General features: G+C 46.8%; 2 protein-coding genes across 2 annotated transcripts; one reads left to right on the top strand and one right to left on the bottom strand.

Annotated features, from left to right (window-relative positions):
- Positions 1-248: 248 nt before the first annotated feature.
- Positions 249-5,177, bottom strand: SLC46A1 (solute carrier family 46 member 1). Its single transcript, XM_041423036.1, has 5 exons — positions 4,762-5,177; positions 3,509-4,361; positions 3,066-3,149; positions 1,983-2,139; positions 249-1,446 (listed from the first exon to the last, which is right to left on the bottom strand). The coding sequence occupies exons 1-5, from the start codon at positions 4,993-4,995 to the stop codon at positions 1,371-1,373; spliced, it is 1,404 nt and encodes a 467-aa protein (XP_041278970.1). The 5' UTR covers positions 4,996-5,177; the 3' UTR covers positions 249-1,370.
- Positions 5,178-8,276: 3,099 nt separating this feature from the next.
- Positions 8,277-20,568, top strand: SLC13A2 (solute carrier family 13 member 2). Its single transcript, XM_041423009.1, has 12 exons — positions 8,277-8,378; positions 11,451-11,579; positions 11,913-12,049; positions 13,119-13,339; positions 14,228-14,405; positions 14,622-14,744; positions 15,699-15,920; positions 16,022-16,119; positions 17,313-17,434; positions 18,553-18,714; positions 19,548-19,685; positions 20,437-20,568. Exons 1-12 carry the CDS (start codon positions 8,277-8,279, stop codon positions 20,566-20,568), a joined length of 1,764 nt encoding a protein of 587 aa, XP_041278943.1.
- Positions 20,569-21,494: the final 926 nt, after the last annotated feature.

Here is a 21,494-nt window from a genome sequence, read left to right as displayed (position 1 = left end):
AGACAGATAAATTCCTGCTGCTCCTTCTTTACTGCAGTCTTCAATAAAGGACTGAGAAGTAAAATAATGGAGAGGAACCTCCAATGAGTCAAGGACAAACGATATCAACAGCTGCACAAGATATCCAGAGTTTTATGAACCATAAAAGAGCATGGAGGTTTTATTCATTCTGAAAATAACAGTAAAGTCATTACTGCATGTACCTGAACAGCATGTGCAATTAAGTGTACACAGAACTGCTGGTTTATGGCACATTGAAGAGAAAAAAAGATTGCAGCAGCACAGGTAATGCTTTAGAAAGAACAATTATAAGTACCATGGACATGGGGTTTGCTTGCTGGCATCAACAGATCCCAGGGCAAGCAGAGTCATTAACACAAGATTACACCACGTACAACAAAAAAGATTAATCTTAAAGACATTAGTCCTATCCCAGCTTGCTGAGGAAGGCCTCTGGATAAGCACAGCAGGGATTTCCCATGATTGGGGCACACCTGTCAAACTGGGGCTCAGATCTGCAGTATGAGGGGGGAACAATTTTGACAATTTTCTCCTTAATTTCATAGCTTTTGGCAACTGTCAATTAAGGCACCTAGAGGAGTTGATCCTTGGGGGTCCCTCCCAACCCAGGATTTATTCTACTGGCCCTGCAGTATTCTCAGATGATGTGTATTTTCTCAAAACCACCTCTGAGATCCTGGGCTGAGCTGCAGACAAAGGCAGGACATACCACTGGCACTCCAACCACCACTTCATGAACTAGATCCTCTTCTTAGGACACCTCTGACTTGCAAAACTAAAGCTGGTTCAGTCAGTAAGGACAGCAATAGCACTCCTGTGCTAAACTACCCCTCTCCATAAGGAGTTTTGTGGTCTGGCATGTCACATTTGCTGGTTTTTTACTGCAATGATGATCTGGAGCACAGATCTTCCTCCCCCCAGCAGGACACTGTTGGGTGCCTCTGCTTCAGCCTGTGCCTCACCCACACCAACAGCTCCTCTGGAATACCCTGAGGGGGAAATGCTCAGCAGTTAAAGCAGAACTCAGTCCTCTCTCCCCACTAAAAGCATGGCAGAGCCTTCTGGCCCCACCAAACCCCAAACCACGAGGCAGCCTTGCAAAAGGCCCACAACAGCTTGGTTGGCTCTTGGGTCTCTTGGGTTTTCTCTGACAGATGAGCCAACACAACACTGAGGAGGCATTCACAGCTCCAAATCAAGTTCCTCCTGTGATTTCCAATTATTTGGCATTTAAAAGTTAGTAAGGACAAGCAGAGTGTCCCTCCTGCACTGATCAGTCCTTTGAGGGAAGAACGAAGTGCAGCCTTCAGGTGGACACTGCCATGCTGGCCAATTCCTTGGTGTTAAATTCAGTCTTTTGGGGGGGACAGGGAAGACTCTTGGAAGTGGTTGTAGTCGTGTTTTGAATCCCAGATTTGTATCCACCTAGAAAAGAATGAACAGTTTCAGCTTCCACAGGCACATGGAGATGCTGCTGAATTGAGTGAGCCTTAAAAGTTTTCAGAGGAAAAGTTTCCTGACCCTGGCAGGAGCTGCTGCACTTCTGCAAATCCAAATACACTTCCTCTCCCAGAACCTACCAGAGGATTTGTTTTCTATCACAACGAAACTTCTGCTTCAATTACTAAAGAAATTACAGGAAGAGAGACTGCTGAGAGAGCTCCATCTCTTCCATGGAGAACTTTCAAATTCAATTCCAGATTTTGGATTCCATTGAGGCTGGAGTGAGGCTTTGAAGCACTTTGAATATTGGGAGCTACATTACTCAGGCTGCAGGTTTATCCCTAGAATTCAGATTCCAAAGGAAATGAGCTGCACCTCTTTGTACTGGAGCACCAGACACCCTCTCACAACCAGAACTGAAAAATATGCCTTAAAAACTGCCAGCTTCTACCCTAAGACTAAACAGTATTTTCCACATGACATTGCATGGCAAATTTTGAACATTTGAAGTAAATTACCCAAGGATAGCTGCTGGAATAAGGAGGATTATAGCCCCAAAGAGAAATGGGAATCCTCTCATGAAGTGCAAGGTGGCAGGGTAGAGAGAGTTGAACACTCCTGTAGCCACGAGTGAACACAGCCCTTCCACGCAGGCAACAGAAGCAAAGAGAGCACCTGGAAAAGAGATAAGAGGTTAATGGTGAGATAGGCAGGTGGTTATTGCCTGTAAACAGCTGTAACACATCACCCTCAGCGCATTCTGCCAATCTTTCCAAGGGTTTCCACTTGCCATCAGAAAGGTGTGTGAATATCAAGTGTGGTAAGGTGCAACAGGCCTGGCCTGGCACATCCAGCCTGTGGCCATGACCACCTCACCAACCTGCAGGATTTCTATCAGGAGATGACCAGGATATTATCCATCAGCTGGATTGTAAATGCTCCAGGCCAGAGAACCTCTTATCACTTGTTAAACATTAAGTACAGCACAAGATTTAGCACCATAAATCCGCCGTACGTGCCATCGCCGCCCTAAAATAAGAAACCTGAGTATTGCAAAATCACCTCTCCATCGTTGCCACCTGGATTCCCTCCTCCCCTGTCTGCCCTGGAGACATTCCTGTGCTGTGTTTCACAGCAAACCCTCCAAACACATAACTGGACAAAAGGCAAATATGCCCCTCCTACGGGTTATCCGTGATCTTTCACCGTGGTCAATGATACAACCCTCCAACAACACCTGGTTCTCCCCACTGTTACTGATCTACAGAGGAAAGTTATGGGCAGGAGAATGACTCTTTTCTCCTTGTTATATAATCCATTTTAACTCTTGCTCCTTGTAAAAGTTTTGGAAATGAATGTATGGATGAATGAACTATTCCTGCTTTTCTTCCCTTGCTATCATCTCAGAAATGCAGCAAGTCTGAATCAAAGAATGACAATTATTTGGGGAAATAAAAAAATACCTTGGGCCTGAGGGTGAATGCAGACACACAGGAGTCCAGAGAAGCCAGGGAATTCCTAACCTCCCCAGAGTCTGGTTTCAATATTCCAAGAAAAAAGTGTTTCAGGATCTGGCTTAAGCACAGTGGTCAATTCCTTACCTTGTTCTGTCTCACTGACCAGCTTGGAGAGCTTGGATCTGATGACTGGAGTGGCTGCCATGGAAAGGAACAGAATTCCGTAACCTGTGAGCAAGACACAGCACATTAGGGAAAGCTCACCTGAAAAATAAAGCCTCCCAAGTCAGTCCCAGAAATCTGCAGCTGCTGGCAGTGTCTCCCTGCTATATTTAGACACAATTCACCCTCCTGGATCTCATAAAGCACTTCAGTCTGTGTCTGCAGTTCTGGGAAGCCTAATGTTCTAGGAACTACATGGATGCACTTCCAGCTTCAGTGTTTGGCCAACACTGTGCTTAGCAAGCCACAGTTTTGTTGGTGCACGAGGCAGAACTTCCCCACGTGCCTGAACTCCCCGTGAAGCACACTACCAGCACCAATTCACCAAAAGCCTGAGAAACGGGGATTTAAGCCTTCAGCATCACCTGTAAACATCAGTGGCGTTGTGGTAGCAAGGGAAATCACCACCAGCCCAGCAATGTTGGAGATCAATCCTATCTCTGCCACCCAGGTGTCCTCAAGGCAGAGCTGCAGCAGCCTCAGCCCCGCCAGGCTGCTCAGGTAAGTCAGGTAGTTGGCGGCCGAGCCATACCCTATGAGATCAGAAGCCCAGCACAGAGGGAAGCCGATCTCGTACAAAACATAGATGTCCTTGGCCCCGAAATGCACCGTGACAATCAGAAAGAAAGCCAGGGAGTACAGAGCCAGCTTCCACCTGGAGCTCAGGTGCTCCGGGGCCGTGTACAGCCTGTACACAGCTTTGTAGTGGCCGAGCGTCAGCAGCTTGGCCGCCTTCTTCTGCTTCACCGACTCCCGGAGGAAGAAGGCGGCGTAGAGAGTGGCAGCAAGGCTGGCAGCAAAGGCCAGCCAGAAGGGGTTGATGTAGCCCTGGGCCTTGCGCCACTGGCCCCCGCCGATGCTGGCCACCATGCCCGCGGTGCCCAGGCACGCCTCGAGGATGGCCACCCGGAACGTCCGCGCGCCACGCTCGCTGGTGTCGGCCACGTAGGAGAAGCAGCTGGCCAGGATCAGGTTGTAGTCGCCCGTGAGGCCGCTCAGGATGCGTCCCAGGAGGAAGAAGGCGACGTGCAGCTCCAGGTACATGACCAGCAGGTAGATGGCTGTCTGCAGGGCCATGCCCGCAGCCGGCAGGATGAGCGCCGGGCGCCGGCCCACGCTGTCGCTCCATGCGCCCAAGAGAGTCACGGAGAACAGGCTGACGAAGAAACCTCCCAGGTTGATGTAGAGGTTCCAGTGGGACACCAGAGCTTCCACCTCCTGCAGGAGAAACAGGCAGCTGAGGAGCTCCAACAGCACCCACTGGGCTCCCCGCTCCTCCTGGGGCTCCTTGCTTCCATCATGCTCCCCTTCCCCTCCGGGCTCACCACTCCCTTTGGGGGCTCACATTCCCTCCTGACTCTGATTCCAGGGACTCCCAGCCCCTCTCAAGCTCCTTGTTCCCCCTGGGGCTCCCTGTTCCCCTGGGCACCTCTCCTCCCCTGCTCCCCCAGAGCTTCCCTCTCCCCTGGGATCTCCCGTTCACCGTGAGCCTCCCACTCCCTCCGGAGCTCCCCAGTTCCACGGACCCGCCTTTCCCCAGGGTCCCCATCCATCCCGTGCCTCCGCTGCCCCCGGACCCTCCCGTCCCCCGGACGCCCCGTTTCCCCGGTGTCCCCACCTGCCGCAGGGGGTCGGCGGTGGCGTTGCCGTCCCCGCAGCCGGAGGACTCGGTGCTGTTGCGGTCGCTGTAGCCGTGCTCGGCTCCCAGCCGGTCCCACAGGTACTGGGTGGCCAGCGGGCCCTGCAGCCCCAGCGACACGGTGGCCAGGAACAGCAGCGGCTCCACGGCGGGCAGCGACAGGCGGCGCCGGCCGGGGGACACCGGGGGCTCGGCGGGCGGCGGAGCGGCCATGGCGGCCACGAGGGGCGGAGGCTCCGCCGGAACGGGACTGGTTCTGCTCCGCCCGGAACGGGACTGGTGCTCTGGCCCTAACGGGACCGGTTCTGCTCCGCCCGGAACGGGACCGGCTCAGCTCCGCCCGGAACGGGACTGGTTCTGCTCCGCCCGGAACGGGACCGGTGCTCTGCCCCTAACGGGACCGGTTCTGCTCTGCACGGAACGGGACTGGTTCTGCTCCGCCCGGAGCGGGTCTGACACGGCTCCGCCCGGAACGGGACTGACTGGTTCCACTCCGCTCGGGATGGGGCTGACACGCTTCCGTCCGAGCGGCACTGACACGCCTCCGCCCGGGATGGGGCTGACACGGCTCCGCTCAGCACGGTCCGGGCTCAGCTCTGCCCAGGACCGGCTCGGCTCCGCCCGGAACGGGCCCGGCTCGGCTCCGCCCGGAACGGGCCCGGCTCGGCTCCGCCCGGAACGGGCCCGGCTCGGCTCCGCCCGGAACGGGCCCGGCTCGGCTCCGCCCGGAACGGGCCCGGCTCGGCTCCGCCCGGAACGGGCCCGGCTCGGCTCCGCCCGGAACGGGCCCGGCTCGGCTCCGCCCGGAACGGGCCCGGCTCGGCTCCGCCCGGAACGGGCCCGGCTCGGCTCCGCTCAGCACGGCCCGGGCTCAGCTCTGCCCGCGACCGGCTCCGCTCAGCACGGTCCAGGCCCAGCTGTACCCGGGACCGGCTCCGCTCAGCACGGTCCAGGCTCAGCTCTGCCCGGGACCGGCTCCGCTCCCTCCGCCGGGGACCGAGGGGGATCCCGAGACCCCTCGGCGCTGGCGCTGCAGCGAGCCCTAAAGTGCTAAAGGTGCAGCTCTGAGGGGATGATGTTCCACAAAACCATGTCATTTCTGAGGCGAGAAAAGCCCTCTGAGAGCCTCGAGTCCAAGGTTAACCCAGCACGGCCAAAGCCACCGCCAAACCTTGTCCCCAAGAGCCACATCTTCACAGTTAAATCCCGGCAGGGATGGGGCTGCAGCACTTACCTGAGCAGCCTGTACTAGTGCCCAAACACCCTCTGTGTGAAGAACCTGTTCCTAATATCCAGCCTAACCCCCCTGACATGCTTTCATGCTGTTCCCTCGGGTCGTGTCACTGGTCACCAGAGAGGAGAGAACAGCCCCTGCCCCTCCAACACCCTCGTGAGGAAGCTGCAGGGTGTGATGAAGGCTCCCCTCAGTGTTCTGCAGGCTCAACAAACCAAGCAAAACAAAAATCAACATTTTAACTGCACTAGGATCAGCAAAATATTGTATTTAGCAATATGTGATCACTTCTGTTACTTCGCAGCACGTTAGAAAGTACTGCTTTTCATAAAGGACAAAATAACTTAGAAACTCAGTTAATAAAGACGGTTTTGGCTGTGCTGTTTGGTTTCTTTGAAGGTTTGGCTGCCTCAAAGAGCAGATCAGGACGCAAAGACCAAGTTGTCCTTTGAATTCAAAGCACATGATTCAGAGTATTGTATTAACCTGTTTATTAGTTATTAACCTGTTATTAGTTTGGAGCAGCTCCAAACCAGTGTCAATTGGCATCGCTCCTCTGACAGCACTGAGCTGCTCACGGGCCACAGGAAAAGCTTGGACAAGATATAAACCACTCATTTTGCAGTAAAGCACTAACAGAAATAATTGTTAGTGTCTTTGAAAGTGTTGTGACTCACATGACAGTGGCAAACATCTCTGTGGAGGTGCTGCTTTTAAAGGACAAGCACAATTCTTCAGCTGAGACCCTTCCCCACTGGTATTTGCTGCAGCTGGAGGCCAACCTTTGTGTCACAGAGATGCAAAAACGAGGTGTTCTTTTAGATTTCCATCGCAGCCTTAGGGAATAAGAGTAAAAAGCAGAAAAAATGACCTTGCTGTTGCCTGCTGTCACTGCACCTTGTAATTAAACATTCAATGGATGCAAGATGTGGGGGAACAGAATTAAGCTGGAAGCTCTTTCTCATTCTTTCTGTACCAAGGGTGAGATGCTGAGGCTCGGGGCTGGCACTGAGAAATGTGATGCTGTTCGTTGTGAGCAGTATGCCCAAGTCCAGCTTGCAAATCTGGCAGCTGATTTTCCATCATTAGCACATTCTTGAGAGAAAAGGCAGAAAAGGGAGGAGAGGCAGAGAGAGCAGAAGCTTTTTGTGGAGCTGACAGATGACCTAATGGCTGTGCTTCCCTTTGTCTCTCTCAGTAAGCCATAAACAGTACCAAGATAATTTACAGCAATCAATGGAAATGTTATCATTATTAGCTGAGGGATGTACCTGGATGATCTAATAAAGCCATCAGCGTGGTATTAACAAGAAATTACCCTCTGTACTTATTTTATTTTATTTATTTAATTATTATTTTATTAATTTATTACCCTCTGGACTTAACATGTTTAGTACTATTCCTGCTAAGGTATAGAATCTAGTGATTCACAGCTTGTATTTTGGAAGTTGCCTGAAACTGGGACAAGAATCACTGCTAATTTCCCTGCAGCACCTTTTCTTCTTAATTTCTCCCCTGCCCCAATACACCCTGCAAGTTCCCAAAGCTGTGCCTATAAACATGCAGGATCAAAAATGTGGGAAAAAAAATAAAAATAGCCCAGTGTCTGCAAAGAGATCTCCTGTAGCCAAGTGTTTCCCAACCACTAAGACCTAAGGCAAGCACTGTCAGTCCCTTTTTGTTTGGGGACTTGGTGTGGCACCTGGTGACAGCAGTGGGTTTTGCCAGCCAAAGTGAATTTCTCAGGGAACAAACATGAACATCATAAAAAATTATGTTTATATAACATTTTACAGTGGTGTTTCCAATCCCTGTATTTGAGCATTACAGATGCCATTTTCAGTGTTCCCCCCCTATTTTTTGAAAATTGAAATTATTTTTCAGTCTGTTTTGGAGGGAGCAGTTTCTCTTTTTTAATGGGAGGAATAACAGTACCTATTCAAAGAGGGCATTATGAGAGACCAAATCATTAATATTATGTTTTTAAAAGTGTAGGTCATGCTTTCAAAAACCCATTTGCTCCACAAGGAATTCATTCTCTGATGGATTTATCACCTTTCTGAAAGATTCTCTGAAGAAAGTTCCTGCTCTGACACTCTTTCACTGTCTCCTCCCTTCTTTGTTCCCTTCCTTCTTTCTCCGATTACAGTTCCAAAAACAACACCCAATCTCCCGAGGTCAATGGTTAATATTCCCTGGTGTTTATATAGCTCCAAGCAGCAGATTCCAGGCCTTTCAGCACTGGGCCAGCTCCAGCACCATGGCTTTCTCCTGGCAGGCAGTGCTGGCCTGCAGGAAATACCTCATCATCGTCCTGGTTCCCCTGGTGTTCCTCCCTCTGCCTCTGGTTCTGCCCACCAAGGTAAGGAATTTTTAAAATTCAGTTTAAAAGCCTCCACGTCTCAGAGCTGCTCTTTTCGAGGGTGAGGAGGTTCTTTCTCAGAGCACCTGCATCTGCTGCTTGGAGACCTCTTTTCTTTATTTTCCTGAGTGTATTGGGGCAATACAACAGCAGTGGGGCATAGATGGATGAGAAGCTACACCTCTGATTGCATCTTGTAGAGGAACACCCAGTGACTGAGGGAGATTTTGGGACTCTTGCTTTGCATCTGGCTGATTTAGAAAAGCATTTTCTATGCTGAAGAAAGTGTGGACCTAAAGCTCAATTTTAATCCCCCTCTTCATTTTCTAACAATGTTCAGTCCACATCTTCTTTTATTCTTTTCCTTGTGGTCACTGCCGCTCAGAAGAGGCATTTTAGACAGACAAGGCATTCTGATACATGAGGGAAAACAACATGCATTTCAGTCTTGCTTCAACTTATTTCTGTAGGAATCCTCCCAAACAAAGATTTTAAATTGAAAACACCTTATCTGGAAGACAGCTGGCTCAGGGTTCCTTCAGGAAAAGTTGACTAAGGAGCTGCAGTGTCTGGTATTTCTGGGTATTGATCATTTAAAAAGAGAGCTGTGAGCTGACAGACTCCCAGTCTTCTGCTGCTTCTTCACTGTTTCTTGCACTCCCAACCTCTTCATGCAGAAAGATCTGATCTCTGATCTCTTATTACAACCCCAGCACCATGAAATATCTCATCCCAAACTGCCCCTCCTGTCACTTTTCTTTGGACACCAAATCCTAACTCTTCCCTCTGGTCTCTGCCTCCCAATCCCTGCTGGTTCCCATTTTAGATTCCTTCTCCAAGTTCCGTTCTCTACGTCCCTAACCCTTCCCTCCCTAACTCAGCTCTGAGTGTGGCAGCTGGTCAGCTCTCATTCCCTCACTAGGCAAATAAAATAGTTTAAATTATTACTTAAAAGCTTGGTAGGAAGGCAAAAAAGAAAAAAAAAAAAGAAAGAAAGAAAAAGAAAAAGTACCTTTTTTTGCTAGTTAACGTTCAGTGGGCAAAGGAGTCACTGAAGTGAAAAGAGATCAGGATTAGAAAAGTTCTAAGGAGACAGAGAGTGATTTCTTCTTTTTTTTTTTTTTCTTAAACGAAAGTGTTTTTTTTTTTTTTTTTTTTTTCTTTTTCTTTTTTTTTTTTTTTTGTCCTGAGGCCACGAGTTCAAACTCACTTACTGGAGGCATTGTTACATACAGTGAGTCCTTGGAGTTACCTGTGGAATGATTTGGCAGTCTTGGTTCAGTTGCTCTTTGAAAACGACTCTCTCTGGTTTCTAGGCAGTCAGCAACAAGACAAAAAACTGAAAACGTCCTGGATTTTTCCCTTTGTGACTTAAGGAAACCTTTGAGAAGGGGTTTTTGGGGTTAAATTGTGCCACTGCTGAGCAGGAAAAGCTGGTGCCTCTGCACACAGTGGTGTCAGCCAGCAGCTACAGGGTGGAATTTCACATTTTTTCTATTCTGTTCATCTATTAACCTGCCCTAAAATGACATAGCACTAGACACTGAGGTATTATAGTTGAGGGCAAACAATGCTAAAAATCTTGTTTAAAGGCAGACAAGTGTCCTTACAGGATGGCTGACTTTGGGAAAACCCTTTTTCCAGCTTTGACTGTTCACAGCAGCAAGGAAGACAATGGCACTGTGCCTATGAGATACATCCCAAAGCTCTGCTAGGGTCTCTCAAAAGGCACCCATCTGTGTCTTTTAATAACAAAAATGGAGAAAAGGGATTGTCAAAAGGGCAAAATGCTCTCAGTGATCAGTGGGATGAATAATAAAGGTTCTCAAGCCTCCAAAATAAGGCTCAAAAAGAAATATTTTCATATCTTTGGGAATCTCTCAGACTTATTTCCTCAGCCTGGCTGCTTTGATAATTCACACCTAGATTGCTGTCTTCTTTCTCTGGACTGCTCAGCTCCCTGCTCATCCTTTCCCTTCAGCAGCTCTGTAACCTCCCCACCACATTCAGAATTCCTGAGCGTGTTCCCAAGCGTCCCATATTCAATCCTGCCACCCATTATTCCAGCTCCTTGCTTTGATCCTCTATAATCCAACCTCCAAAAGCACCACTACAGTTTCATTCATACTGAGCAGTATGTTTTAGTGGACATCCTTTATCCAAGACCACACATCCATGGTTTTCTTCCTTTGGCTTTGGTGTCTCCCATAATTGTGCAAGTTCCAAAATGCAGAAGACACCAAAACATCCTCTTACATTCTTTCTCAGCCCAACCAAATGCCACTGTTGTGGCAAGTAATTTTGAATCTTTTCAGTGTACAGGGACTGGCTGAATCATTTTTACATGAAATTTGGAGTGGCTGTCCAAAGCAGAACTAAATCAAGGTTTTCTCAGAAAAAGTGACATGAAATAGGGCATCTCACTTTCCTCAAACAAACAACACAAAGTCAGTGGAAGCTGAAATGATCTGTGACCTGTCTGCCAGTAAGCCTCTCAAAGTCTCTACTAAGCTAAAAATCCAGTGAAAAGTTATAAAAGTATTTACAGTACAAGGAGCCCAAGCTGTTGAATTAGCTGTGGCTCACCTGGGCCATGACCTGAAACCTGTGCAAAAACAGGCGGAGAAGGCTTGGCTGGATCAGCAACTGATTCTACAACTCAAGGACATAAATACAGAATATAACACCATCAGCACAATCAGGATATCAGAATATAACACCATCAGCACAATCAGGATATCAGAATATAACACCATCAGCACAATCAAGAAGCCGTTTCAGTGATTGCCAATCCCTTATCATGAAGGTCCAAAGTCATCCGTGCTCTTTTCCTCCGGCGCTATTGTTGCCCCTCTGAAGGTCTCATCTGCTCCTCAGAGTTCTGATTGCTGCACAGTTTGACATCTGATTAGGATCTGCATAGGTCAGAGGCTAGATGGGAGAGAAGCACAGGAAATAACCTTCTCTGATCTCTTTATCAGGCAGTGGATGCAATTGAGAGGCCTTGGCTTTGGGAGAAGCCGAGGGTTCGATGTTCAGCGTGTTCTGACTGCCTGTCCCCTTCCCTGGCAGGAGGCAATGTGTGGCTATGTGATCATAGTGATGGCACTTTTCTGGTGCACAGAAGCCCTGCCTTTGGCTGTCACAGCTCTCCTGCCCGTCCTGCTGTTCCCCCTCATGAATATCATGGATTCAACAACAGTAAGAGATTTTGTTCCATGTATGAATCAGTCAGCTGCTTTTATTCTGGGATTATTCCCCAGGATTATATTATGACCATCATTATATTTATATTATTGATAGTATTATTATTTTATTTTAACTTATTTTTATTATTATAATTACTCTCTGTCTTCTCCATGGACTAGAACTTGCATGAGCCCAGAGTGAGCTCTGGGTGGAGCTCCTAATCTGAAATCAAAATAATTCAGAGGCAACCCAGAGCTACTCCCTGCTAATGCCTTTGGAACAAACCCCCTCAGAAAATGTCCCCATCTCTTGTGACTCTTCCCTCTCCCTTCTCCCACCTCACAGGTCTGTCAGGAGTACTTGAAGGACACCAACATGCTCTTTTTGGGGGGCCTGGTGATGGCCATCGCCATCGAGACCTGGAACCTGCACAAGCGAGTGGCTCTGAGGGTCCTGCTGATCACTGGTGTCAGGCCAGCCCTGTGAGTGACAGGGGTGCAAATGCTGTGGGATCGAGGATTTTATGGCATTAGACCCCATCTCTGATGGGAATCTGAAAATCTTTCCCTGCAATTGCTTTCCTGCAGCCCAAGTGAGTTAGTGCCTGAGCAAGCCTTGCAAATGTTGAGGTGTTACACGCCTGGTGTGTCTTTATTTCTTTTTTTTTTTTAATTCCAAAAGGCTTTTAGGTGGAGAAATAGCAACAAGGGAGTCAATGCTGGAAAGAGAAGGGTGCTGCCAGGCTGGGCCAGGAGCACAGCTTTGGACAGCCAGGAAAAACCGCAGCTGGAACACAGAGAACCTGGACCCTCTGCCTGCAGCTGATTGCACAGAGAAGAGAAAATATGAGGATGATTGTTTGGAAAACAACAAATGTTTTGTTTTCCAGACTAGAACTTTAAGCTATGCACAGGCTACACCACCCTGTTTAATCAGTTTCAGCTCATAAGAAGAGGGAATACTGAAGGAAATTACAAAGCAATAGAATAAAAATGCATACAAGATAAACCCCTTTTCATCTGATATGTAATCTACATCTCATCTAAAGAATAATTTTGAGACAAATAACAGAGTAATACTGAAACAAGGATTAGAATTTTAGATGAGTAAGAAGAGAATTTTAAATAATAGAGGTGGGATAAAATAACATGAGAAAAAAAAAGAAAGAGATCATCTTCCTTATGGCTTAAACTGATTGCCATTTGGGATCAAATTCAGCTTGCAATCCCTCTGCAAAATCTATTATAATGCATTGACATGTGCTGTTGAGAAATGTCTTCCTCTGAAGGATGGGGGATAAGCAGGGTCTGACTGGATAAACTGCTTGCTCCAAGCTACCTGCTCCCACTTTCTCAGCCGTAGGAATGTCAAAAAATTGGTTGAAAAAGAGAAATTGATGTTAAATCTTAACTGGGTCACTCACAAAGCGAACCAGGGCAGGAGGAAATGCTGGGTGGGGATTGCTGAGCATTCTCCAAACCCAGCACTTTGTAACTAAAAAAACGAAGAGCGTTGCAGGGCTGAGCTCTGACCCAAACCTTCTCCTTTCAGACTCCTGATGGGTTTCATGGTGGTGACAGCTTTCCTGTCCATGTGGATCAGCAACACAGCCACCACTGCCATGATGGTCCCCATTGCACAGGCCGTGATGGAGCAGCTGCACAAGTCAGAGGCAGAGTCTGGCACCACTGGCCAAGGGTCTGAACACACCAACAAAGCCTTTGAGCTGCAGGAAAAGTCACCTGAGGGCTTCAAGGAGACAGAGGAAAAAGGTGAATGGGTTGGGGGTGGTTTTTTCTTCAGGGTGATGGAGGATGACCTTTCTTCTGTTGTAGCAGTTCCTAGTAAATCCTAAAAGAAGACTGTCCCCAAAGCATCCTGACTGCACCACACAGCACTGAGGAGGCTCTTCCATGAACCAGGCAAAACCACAATTTATATTATTGTTATTATTATTCTGATTTGGCTGAAGTTAAAAATACAAAAAGATTATAACTACTCAACAAACTGACAAAAAGTACAAATTCTCCACTAGGGGAAGCCTTTATATCAGGCTTGCTATTTCCCTGTATATTTATGTTAGTTCAATTATTATCTATTGTGTAACTTATCATATCATAGGGGATTCCCAAGGCAAAATTTCTGGCCTGTTTTCAGCTGGAAGGTTAGGGATTAAAATGATCTTTCTAATCCAAAGGTACACAATCAAACAACAATATCTCTTTACCAGCTGTCTTGCCCTCTCCCCATTTTTGAGGTGATTCCAGAGTTTCCGAACATAAATCTCAGTGCCAGCAGACAGGTGCTGGTGCAGAAAAAGTTCCTTTTTGCCCAGCTCTGTCACAGTTCCCTGAATTCTTGCCTCACTCCCCTCCATGTGCAGTTCAGACATTACCCTCATTCACAAGGAAGTGTCAGCAGTGGGTTCAAACTTTAGCACACATTTCAAATTCCCCTCTGAAAAACTGCTCTGTGTCAAGACAACCAGTGAAAATGGGCAGAAGATCAAAAAATTAACTATTCCAGCCTTATAAGGAGGAACTTTGGTTCCTTCAGCTTTGAATCCATTGTGTCCTAGCCTTGAAATATTAAATTATGCAGGCCCAGGCCTTTTCCTGTCCAATATAGCTCCTGCATCTCTTTTGTTCCTTGGGATCTAGGTAATTCTCATGTCCTGATAGTTGAGGAAGAGAGAAAGAGAAATGAAGAGATTGAGAAGAAACACCTGAAGCTGTCCAAGGGAATGTCCCTCTGTATTTGTTACTCATCCAGCATTGGAGGGATCGCCACTCTGACTGGGACAACCCCAAATCTGGTGCTGCAAGGACAAGTTAATGAGTAAGTCTGGGATTACACACCCTCCAAACTGCAGCATTCTGCTCCAGCTGGCTCCCAGGCAGCACAGAGAAGGAAAATGCCAGTTTGGTCCCTTTCCTGGGAAGTGAGCTTCTCTTCCTTAATGGGCCCCACAGAACCTCCCCTTTCCCGGCTCATTAATGAAGGACAGAAGAGAGTGTGGAATTTGGGATGCTAACAGCCACCTGCATTTTCCAGCATGTATAAAGACAATGGTGGCATCATCAACTTTGCCTCCTGGTTCTCCTTCGCCTTCCCCACCATGGTGGTGCTGCTGGTTTTGGCGTGGATTTGGCTGCAGATCCTGTACTTGGGCTTCAAGTGAGTACCCTGCGGCCCTGCCAGGCCCCTGGTGGGCTCTGACCAGGGCTTGTTCCACACCAGAGACCCTTCACTGACGAGAAAAACCACACAGCAGGCGGCAAAGTCCTGACACACGACAGACACCGGAACAGTACTCGGTGCCTGTTAAAAACCCTGCAATTTTCCTTTGAGGAACCTGATCAAATCCCAGCTAAACGCACTCTGCAGAGGAAAACAGGGAGCTCTGAGCACACACGACCTGTTCTGCAGCATTGCTGTCGTGTCCTGGGAGATTGCTGTGCTCCAAAGCAGGAAATTGATTTCTACAGAGAGCTGTAAATGTCTTTGTGACCAGGGTTGCTCAGAGCTAGAGGATTAGTTCTGGGCTGGTTCTGGAGCAGACCACACAACCAGCCTGCATTGCCTCCTGCTTAACACTCAGCTTTTCATGTTTGTGTCATCCCAACTTCACTCATTTTACATGGAAAGAGTGCTGTCACACCTGAAATGGTATTTTCACCTTCAAATTCCTCCTTTAACATTTTCTGTCCTTTTAAAAAGCTTGGCAACTCTTTACTTCCTAGAGAAGTGATCAAACAGCCTTGTCAATCACTTTAACATTGTCCTGGTCTAGTGGAAGGTGTCCCTGCCCATTCATTGGAATGAAATAGAATTTCTTCTCTTCCAACACAAACCATTCTGTGATTTCTGTAATTTTTTTCCCCTCATATGCCCAGATATCTCATTTATTTACATTTAAGTAATGAGCTTTTAGGGGCAGGAAGCTTTTTTCTGATCATCTTGTCAAGACCTGCAGCTCCTACTCACCATGGTTCAAGTTACAATATATTTAATTTCAATATTCATATATAAATACATATACAGACATTATGATTGAGTATAAAATTTGTATTCTTAAGTCTCTGGTTACCTGGAAAATTTCTCTGACACTTCTCATCCATTTTCTTCCAGTTTTAAGAAGAATTTTGGTTGTGGTGCCAGTCCTGCTGCCAAGGCTAAGGAGCAACAGGCCTATGAAATCATCAAGGAAGAGAGCAAGAAACTGGGCAAAATGAGCTTTGCAGAAATAGAAGTTTTAATCCTCTTCATTCTCCTGGTGGTGTTGTGGTTTACAAGAGAACCTGGGTTCATCCCAGGCTGGGCAACAGTTCTCTTCAACAAAAACAATACAAGGTAGTGCCCCTTTTCCTCCTCACTTTGAATACAAATGGAGCAGGCTGGATTTTATCCAGCTGAAATCACAGCTGACTAAATTCCTGACTGCTCTGCTGCAGCTATGTCACCGATGCCACAGTCGCCCTCTTCATCTCAGTGCTGCTCTTCATCCTCCCTTCTGGCTTTTCCAACCAGGACAGAGACCAAGAGCAAACAGGTGAGTCACTGAGGTGACTCAAAAATCACCTGTCTGAACATTTCTGTGGGAAATGTTCACATTTTGGGTTTACAAAGGAAATTTCAAATATCAAATAACAATTCAAGCTGCTCTTCCAGCTGTGTGCTTTAGGTTTGGAAAAGCACATATCACATACAATTCTCTGTTTCTCATCATTTTATTAGGAAGCTCATCAACTAATCAGGAACTCGTCAACTAATCAGTTTCTCATCAACTAATTAGGAAACTCTTACCCCAGCAGTGTTCCTGCTCCTGTTATTCCCATTTGTAAAGGATTCCAAGCTGGAATCTTCAGGAGGGAACACACAATTTAACAGAAACACACAGAATTGCTGCCACACCTTTAACTCACCCTTCCCTGCCTCCTACTGTGCTTCTTGGAGCAGCTACAGATCATTCATTAGAGCTTTTGCAAGTCAAGTTCTAAAACCCTTGTTGCTGGTGCTCCCAGCTTCAGGAGATAATTCCAGAGTTTGCTGACAGAGGGATTCCTGACGTGTGGAAACCCAGAGCACTGGGAATATTTCTCTGTCTGCTCTGGGGTGCCCTGACCCCCAGGGGAGCACTGATTTTGACCCTCATTCATGGAGAAATTTTCCTAGAATTCAAGATAGACCAGAATCCACAAAAGTGTGAAATAGATTATAGAGAGTAGTGTAGGTGAATCACTTAGTGAGAAATTTAGGTTTTGGGATTTTTAGTGTGTTGTGGATGGAAGCAAGATGGAGGGCACAGGGTGTTGTCCTGGGTTTCTTCTTCACGCTTCTTCTTCATGGGTTTGGGTAGCATTTTGTAATTGGGCAGAAAAGTCAGCATTGGGGGCCCTTTGGGATCAGTTATTGGGTTAAAAGGGAAAATAATCCAGGTGTCCTTTCTTAATTTGAGAGTTTAGTCTTAAAAGACCTTGTAACAAAAGATTGTTGGCCATTTTGTGCCTTCTGATGAAAAGCTGCAGAACTCATGGCTGTGAGGCTGCTTCACTGGTAGGAAATAATAAACACCTGAGTCTGAACATGAAATACCACCTAAAGTGCCTTCAGCCCAGACCCAGAGGAACCAACAGCTGGAAGCCCTGCCCTGACCTTCAGACCAAGCTCACCTCCCACCAAGAAGTTCTCCTTTCTTTGGGGAGTGTAACTTCGTGGCTTCACAAAATCTCTTTTGGGTTCCAGGGGGCAGGGCAAGGTTCCGGGCGCCTCCGCCCCTGCTGGACTGGAAGGTCGTTCAGGAGAAGATGCCGTGGAACATCGTGTTCCTGCTGGGAGGTGGCTTTGCCTTGGCCAAAGGCAGTGAGGTAACCTTCCCTGGAGTGTCTTCCTGGCTGGTTGCTCCTCCACCTTGCTCTCCCAGGACACAAGAGGGCACACCCGGAGCGTCAGATGCTCCTTTCCCCAGCTCCTGGCAGCGGGACCATCCCTGGAGTGCTGGAATCAAACCCTGGTTGTTCCTTGTGCCAATCAGGGCAGCACCATTAAATGTGTTTCTGGAAAACTGGCTGATTAAGAAACTGCCCCAACACATTAAAGGTTGTTTTAAATAAAGTGTAATTGGTGCAGCCAGCACGATGAGATGGTTTACCCAGGAGGGGTCTCCAAAGCATTTCAAACCAAGGATTTATGGAAATAGGATTTAAATTAAACTATTAGAAAAGAAATGTAGAGCTTGCTAGAGAAACTTCAGGAGCAGGTAAAAAACATCTGCAGGAATAAGTCCAGTGCTACACATTATTTTTCAATAATGATTTAAGTGATGGAACAGACAATCCATTTATTAGGCAACAAAGAAATTCTAAAAGGCTTCAAGTGCCTAGAAATATTAGTTTAGAATTCAAAGACCAACATTAAAATGGCAAAGTACATGTTTGGAAAAGGAAATATTTAGGAAATCACTTTAATTTATCCTAGAATAAATAACCAAATACATAAAAGCTGCTGCAGAAAGTCCAGAATGACAGGGAGGATGCTGCTACTTCCCAGTGACTGACAAGGATGAAGGGTGTGAAAAGATTCAGACAGTTATCAAGATCTCAGACAATGTGATGAAATGACATTAAATCACTACAGCATCTGATAAGATTTATACTAAAATATTTTAGGAAATTAATTCAAATATCTTCACTTATATATAAAAAAGCACCTCAAATATTGATCATGTACAAGTAATGATCTGAAGAGAGACATAATTATTAATGCACTAAAAATGCAGGATCTCCATGGGAAATAATGTTGATTTTTTTTTGTTTGTTTGTTTAACTTCCTGAACAATCCTGTCTGTGAGCACTGGCTGTGTTTTCCTGCAGCTTGCATGAGAACTGCTCTGAGAAGAAAGGGCTGAATTGGCATGAGAACTGCAACAGAACACTGGTGTGGCTCTTCCCTCTCCAACCTGGCATCTCTCTGTGCTCTCCTGCAGGAATCTGGTCTGTCTGCATGGCTGGGCACCAAACTGACCCCTCTGCAGAGCATCCCTCCCCCAGCCATTGCCTTCCTGCTGTGCCTCCTCATCGCCACCTTCACCGAGTGCACCAGCAACGTGGCCACCACCACCCTCTTCCTCCCCATTCTGGCTTCCATGGTGAGTCCCAGCATGTCAAAATACTCCTATAGGGACAGTTTTCAGCTCCTCAGCTGGCAAAACTAACTGGCTGGCAAAGCCAAGCACTGGTTCCTGTATCCCATCAGGGGTACCAGACCTGAAACAAAAATCTGTGTGTGCACATACGGACACGCACCGTGCTTAGCTCAACCTTTCTGAAATCATTGCTGGGGAAAAGCAAAGGGATTAAATTCATTGGCATATGAAGACTTTCCCTTCTGGCCTGAACATGAGGTCACTGCCAGCTGGACTTGTTTTTTCCAATTTGTTCTGCACGGAGACAGCAGCAGCAGCATTTCCTTGCCTGCAACATTCCATGACTGTATTTCACCCTCACCAAGGCCTTGCAGAAGTCTCTGAAGGTGATAGCATGACCTAATTCAGACTTCTGCATTTCCACAGGAGATTCCTGTTGCTGGGCTAGACAGAGTTCTGCAAACTGAAAAGCTAGTTCCAGACAGAAACTGGAATGAGCTCCTCCAAAATCTTTTTGCATAGGCCACAGACTCCAGCCAGCCCTTAAACCAAAGCTCTCACCTCCAGAGCATCACCTGCCTCCCCTGATAATTTAATTTTATTCTTAACCAGGGTTTAGAGCTGAATATAAGCATTATTTTTCCATTTATACAAAGCCCTGACCACAAAATCAATTCTTGCATTTGCTGCGTAAAGAAGTGTCTGAAGCAGCACCAAAAAATGAGTGGCCGCAGTGTTTGGGGAAGAATGAGCCTTCTGACACGGACAAATACAACCAGATTTCTGTGCATTTCTGGGTGTCAAACCCATCATCTCTGCTCTCTTTTTGTGCACAGGCTGAAGCCATTTGCCTCAACCCTCTCTATGTCATGCTGCCCTGCACACTCTCTGCATCGCTGGCCTTCATGCTCCCCGTGGCAACTCCTCCCAATGCCATTGTCTTCTCCTATGGACAGCTCAGGGTTATTGATATGGTGAGGAAAAAAAAAAAAACAAAAAACAAAACAACACTTTCTTTCCAGAATTTTCACCCCTGGGTTTGATCTCTCCTTTTCCTAATGCTGGTTCTTCTTGGAGGAGCGTTAGAAAGTCAGTGTGCCAGGCTTATGCCAAGTGGAAAGAAGACGTGTGTGCATTAATAAAGGGTCACACTGTCTCTAATACACTCTGAGAATCTTAGAAAGGTGCTAACGAGCCTTTAAAGAACAGCCAGGGCCCCTTGAAGATTTTGTAATAAGAGATGTCAATGTCTAACTGCTTGAAAAACCCAAATGTAGAGCATGAGGGTGTCAAAGGGCCCTGTCACCTGGGCAGTCCTTCTGCAGGGACAGGGAACAGCCTGGCACGTCTCACCGGGTGCCTTGATGCCTCAAGAAGTCACTAAAGATGCAAGGACAGCAGTGCCTGTCTCTTGATAACTTCCCTAACTTATAATTGATCCAAGAAGAAACCCAAAGTGACACTAGAGAGAAATACCAGGTCAGAAGAGAAGTGGATTAAAAGGGTTTGGGACTTCAAGTTTTAAGAATTGTATTCAATGGAAACCTTTCCCTTTATACAAATTATATTTGTGAAGAAATCCAGCTTAAATATAATTTGGTGGAGAGAAAAGAAATTTTCTCTTTTTGGCCAAAGAGAAAATCAAACCATGCAAACCATCTTAACCATCAAGGAAGGAGAAAAGTGCTCAGGGCTGCTAACAACCCTTCTCTTTTCTAATCCTAGGCCAAAGCTGGGTTTGTACTCAACATCCTGGGAGTCCTGACCATAACTATGGCCATCAACACCTGGGCTTCATCCTTGTTCCAGCTGCAGACATTCCCATCGTGGGCAAACAGGACAGGGACCTGCCTGTGACCTGGGGACAGACAGAGCCAGGACTGCTCCTGCCACAGCTGCAAGGACAGCAGGGCTGTCACCCACGGAGGTTTAGAGAAAAGCCTGTTCTGGGGAAAAGGACAAGTAAATCCTCCCAATGGGAACAGCAGTAAAATTGCCTGGTTGCTGTTGGGTTTTGTCACTCCAGCAGGAGGATGAGGTGATTTTTGGCTTTCCAGCCCTCCCACCTTTAGGTTTTCTGCCTCTTCAGGGGTGTTTGCCCCCAGTGCTTTTCCAGTAAGTCTGAAATCTGCAGCAAGAAAAAAAAGAGAGAGGTGTGACTAGAGAAAAGGAAGGAGAGAGACTCTGGGTTCCTGATTTAGTGCACAGACCTGTGCTCCCACAGCTCTCCTGTTTATGTGTAAATGTTCAAGGTGCACATGATTGTTATGCACTCTGTGGGCACTGACAGCAAGCTGGGCTTTGTGTGAAAAATCACTGTCAGCCCCTCCTATTGTGAAATATATTTATTTGCAGTCCCCTTGTTAGGAAGGTAAAAGATGAATTTTCTCCCAGAGCATCCACCCCTGCTGTTATTTATGTCAGATCACAGCCTGCAAGTTCATGGTAAGACCTTTCCTTGAAAAGGAGAAAATCCCTGTGTCCTAAAGTATGTATGATTGAATTAAAGATTTTTTTTAATGTACCCCTGTGTTCTAGAGTTTAGGGTTTTTTTAATTATAAATCACTGCTTCTGTCCTCCAGGTATCAACTGCTTGTCCATGTTCTCACTTACAATATCTTTAAATAATCAGAGAAATCAGCATAGTTGATTTTCTCTTATCTTTAAAGTAGCAATTATGTTGCTATTATTACTGAGTCAAATTTTCTTGGACTGTGCAGCCCAAGATCTTCCTTTGCAAAAACCTGTTATGTAATCCTGTTCCATATCTAATCCCTATTCT

This window comes from Onychostruthus taczanowskii, unplaced genomic scaffold, assembly GCF_017590055.1.
Source record: "Onychostruthus taczanowskii isolate IOZ18803 unplaced genomic scaffold, ASM1759005v1 scaffold75, whole genome shotgun sequence".
Lineage (NCBI taxonomy): Eukaryota > Metazoa > Chordata > Aves > Passeriformes > Passeridae > Onychostruthus > Onychostruthus taczanowskii.
The sequence above is the reverse complement of the archived record's forward strand: the minus strand, read 5'-3'. Positions and strand labels throughout refer to the sequence as shown.

Bases quoted from the DNA above. Each gene is read 5' to 3' on its own strand.
- SLC13A2 (XM_041423009.1), top strand. From the start codon at position 8,277: ATGGCTTTCTCCTGGCAGGCAGTGCTGGCCTGCAGGAAATACCTCATC. The intron at 12,050-13,118 runs GTGAGTGACAGG...TTCTCCTTTCAG, and splicing joins ACTGGTGTCAGGCCAGCCCT to ACTCCTGATGGGTTTCATGG. The intron at 19,686-20,436 runs GTGAGGAAAAAA...TTCTAATCCTAG, and splicing joins AGCTCAGGGTTATTGATATG to GCCAAAGCTGGGTTTGTACT.
- SLC46A1 (XM_041423036.1), bottom strand. From the start codon at position 4,995: ATGGCCGCTCCGCCGCCCGCCGAGCCCCCGGTGTCCCCCGGCCGGCGC. The intron at 2,140-3,065 runs GTAAGGAATTGA...TCTCTTTTCCAG, and splicing joins GGTCAGTGAGACAGAACAAG to GTGCTCTCTTTGCTTCTGTT. The intron at 1,447-1,982 runs GTAATTTACTTC...ATTCTTTTCTAG, and splicing joins ATTCCAGCAGCTATCCTTGG to GTGGATACAAATCTGGGATT.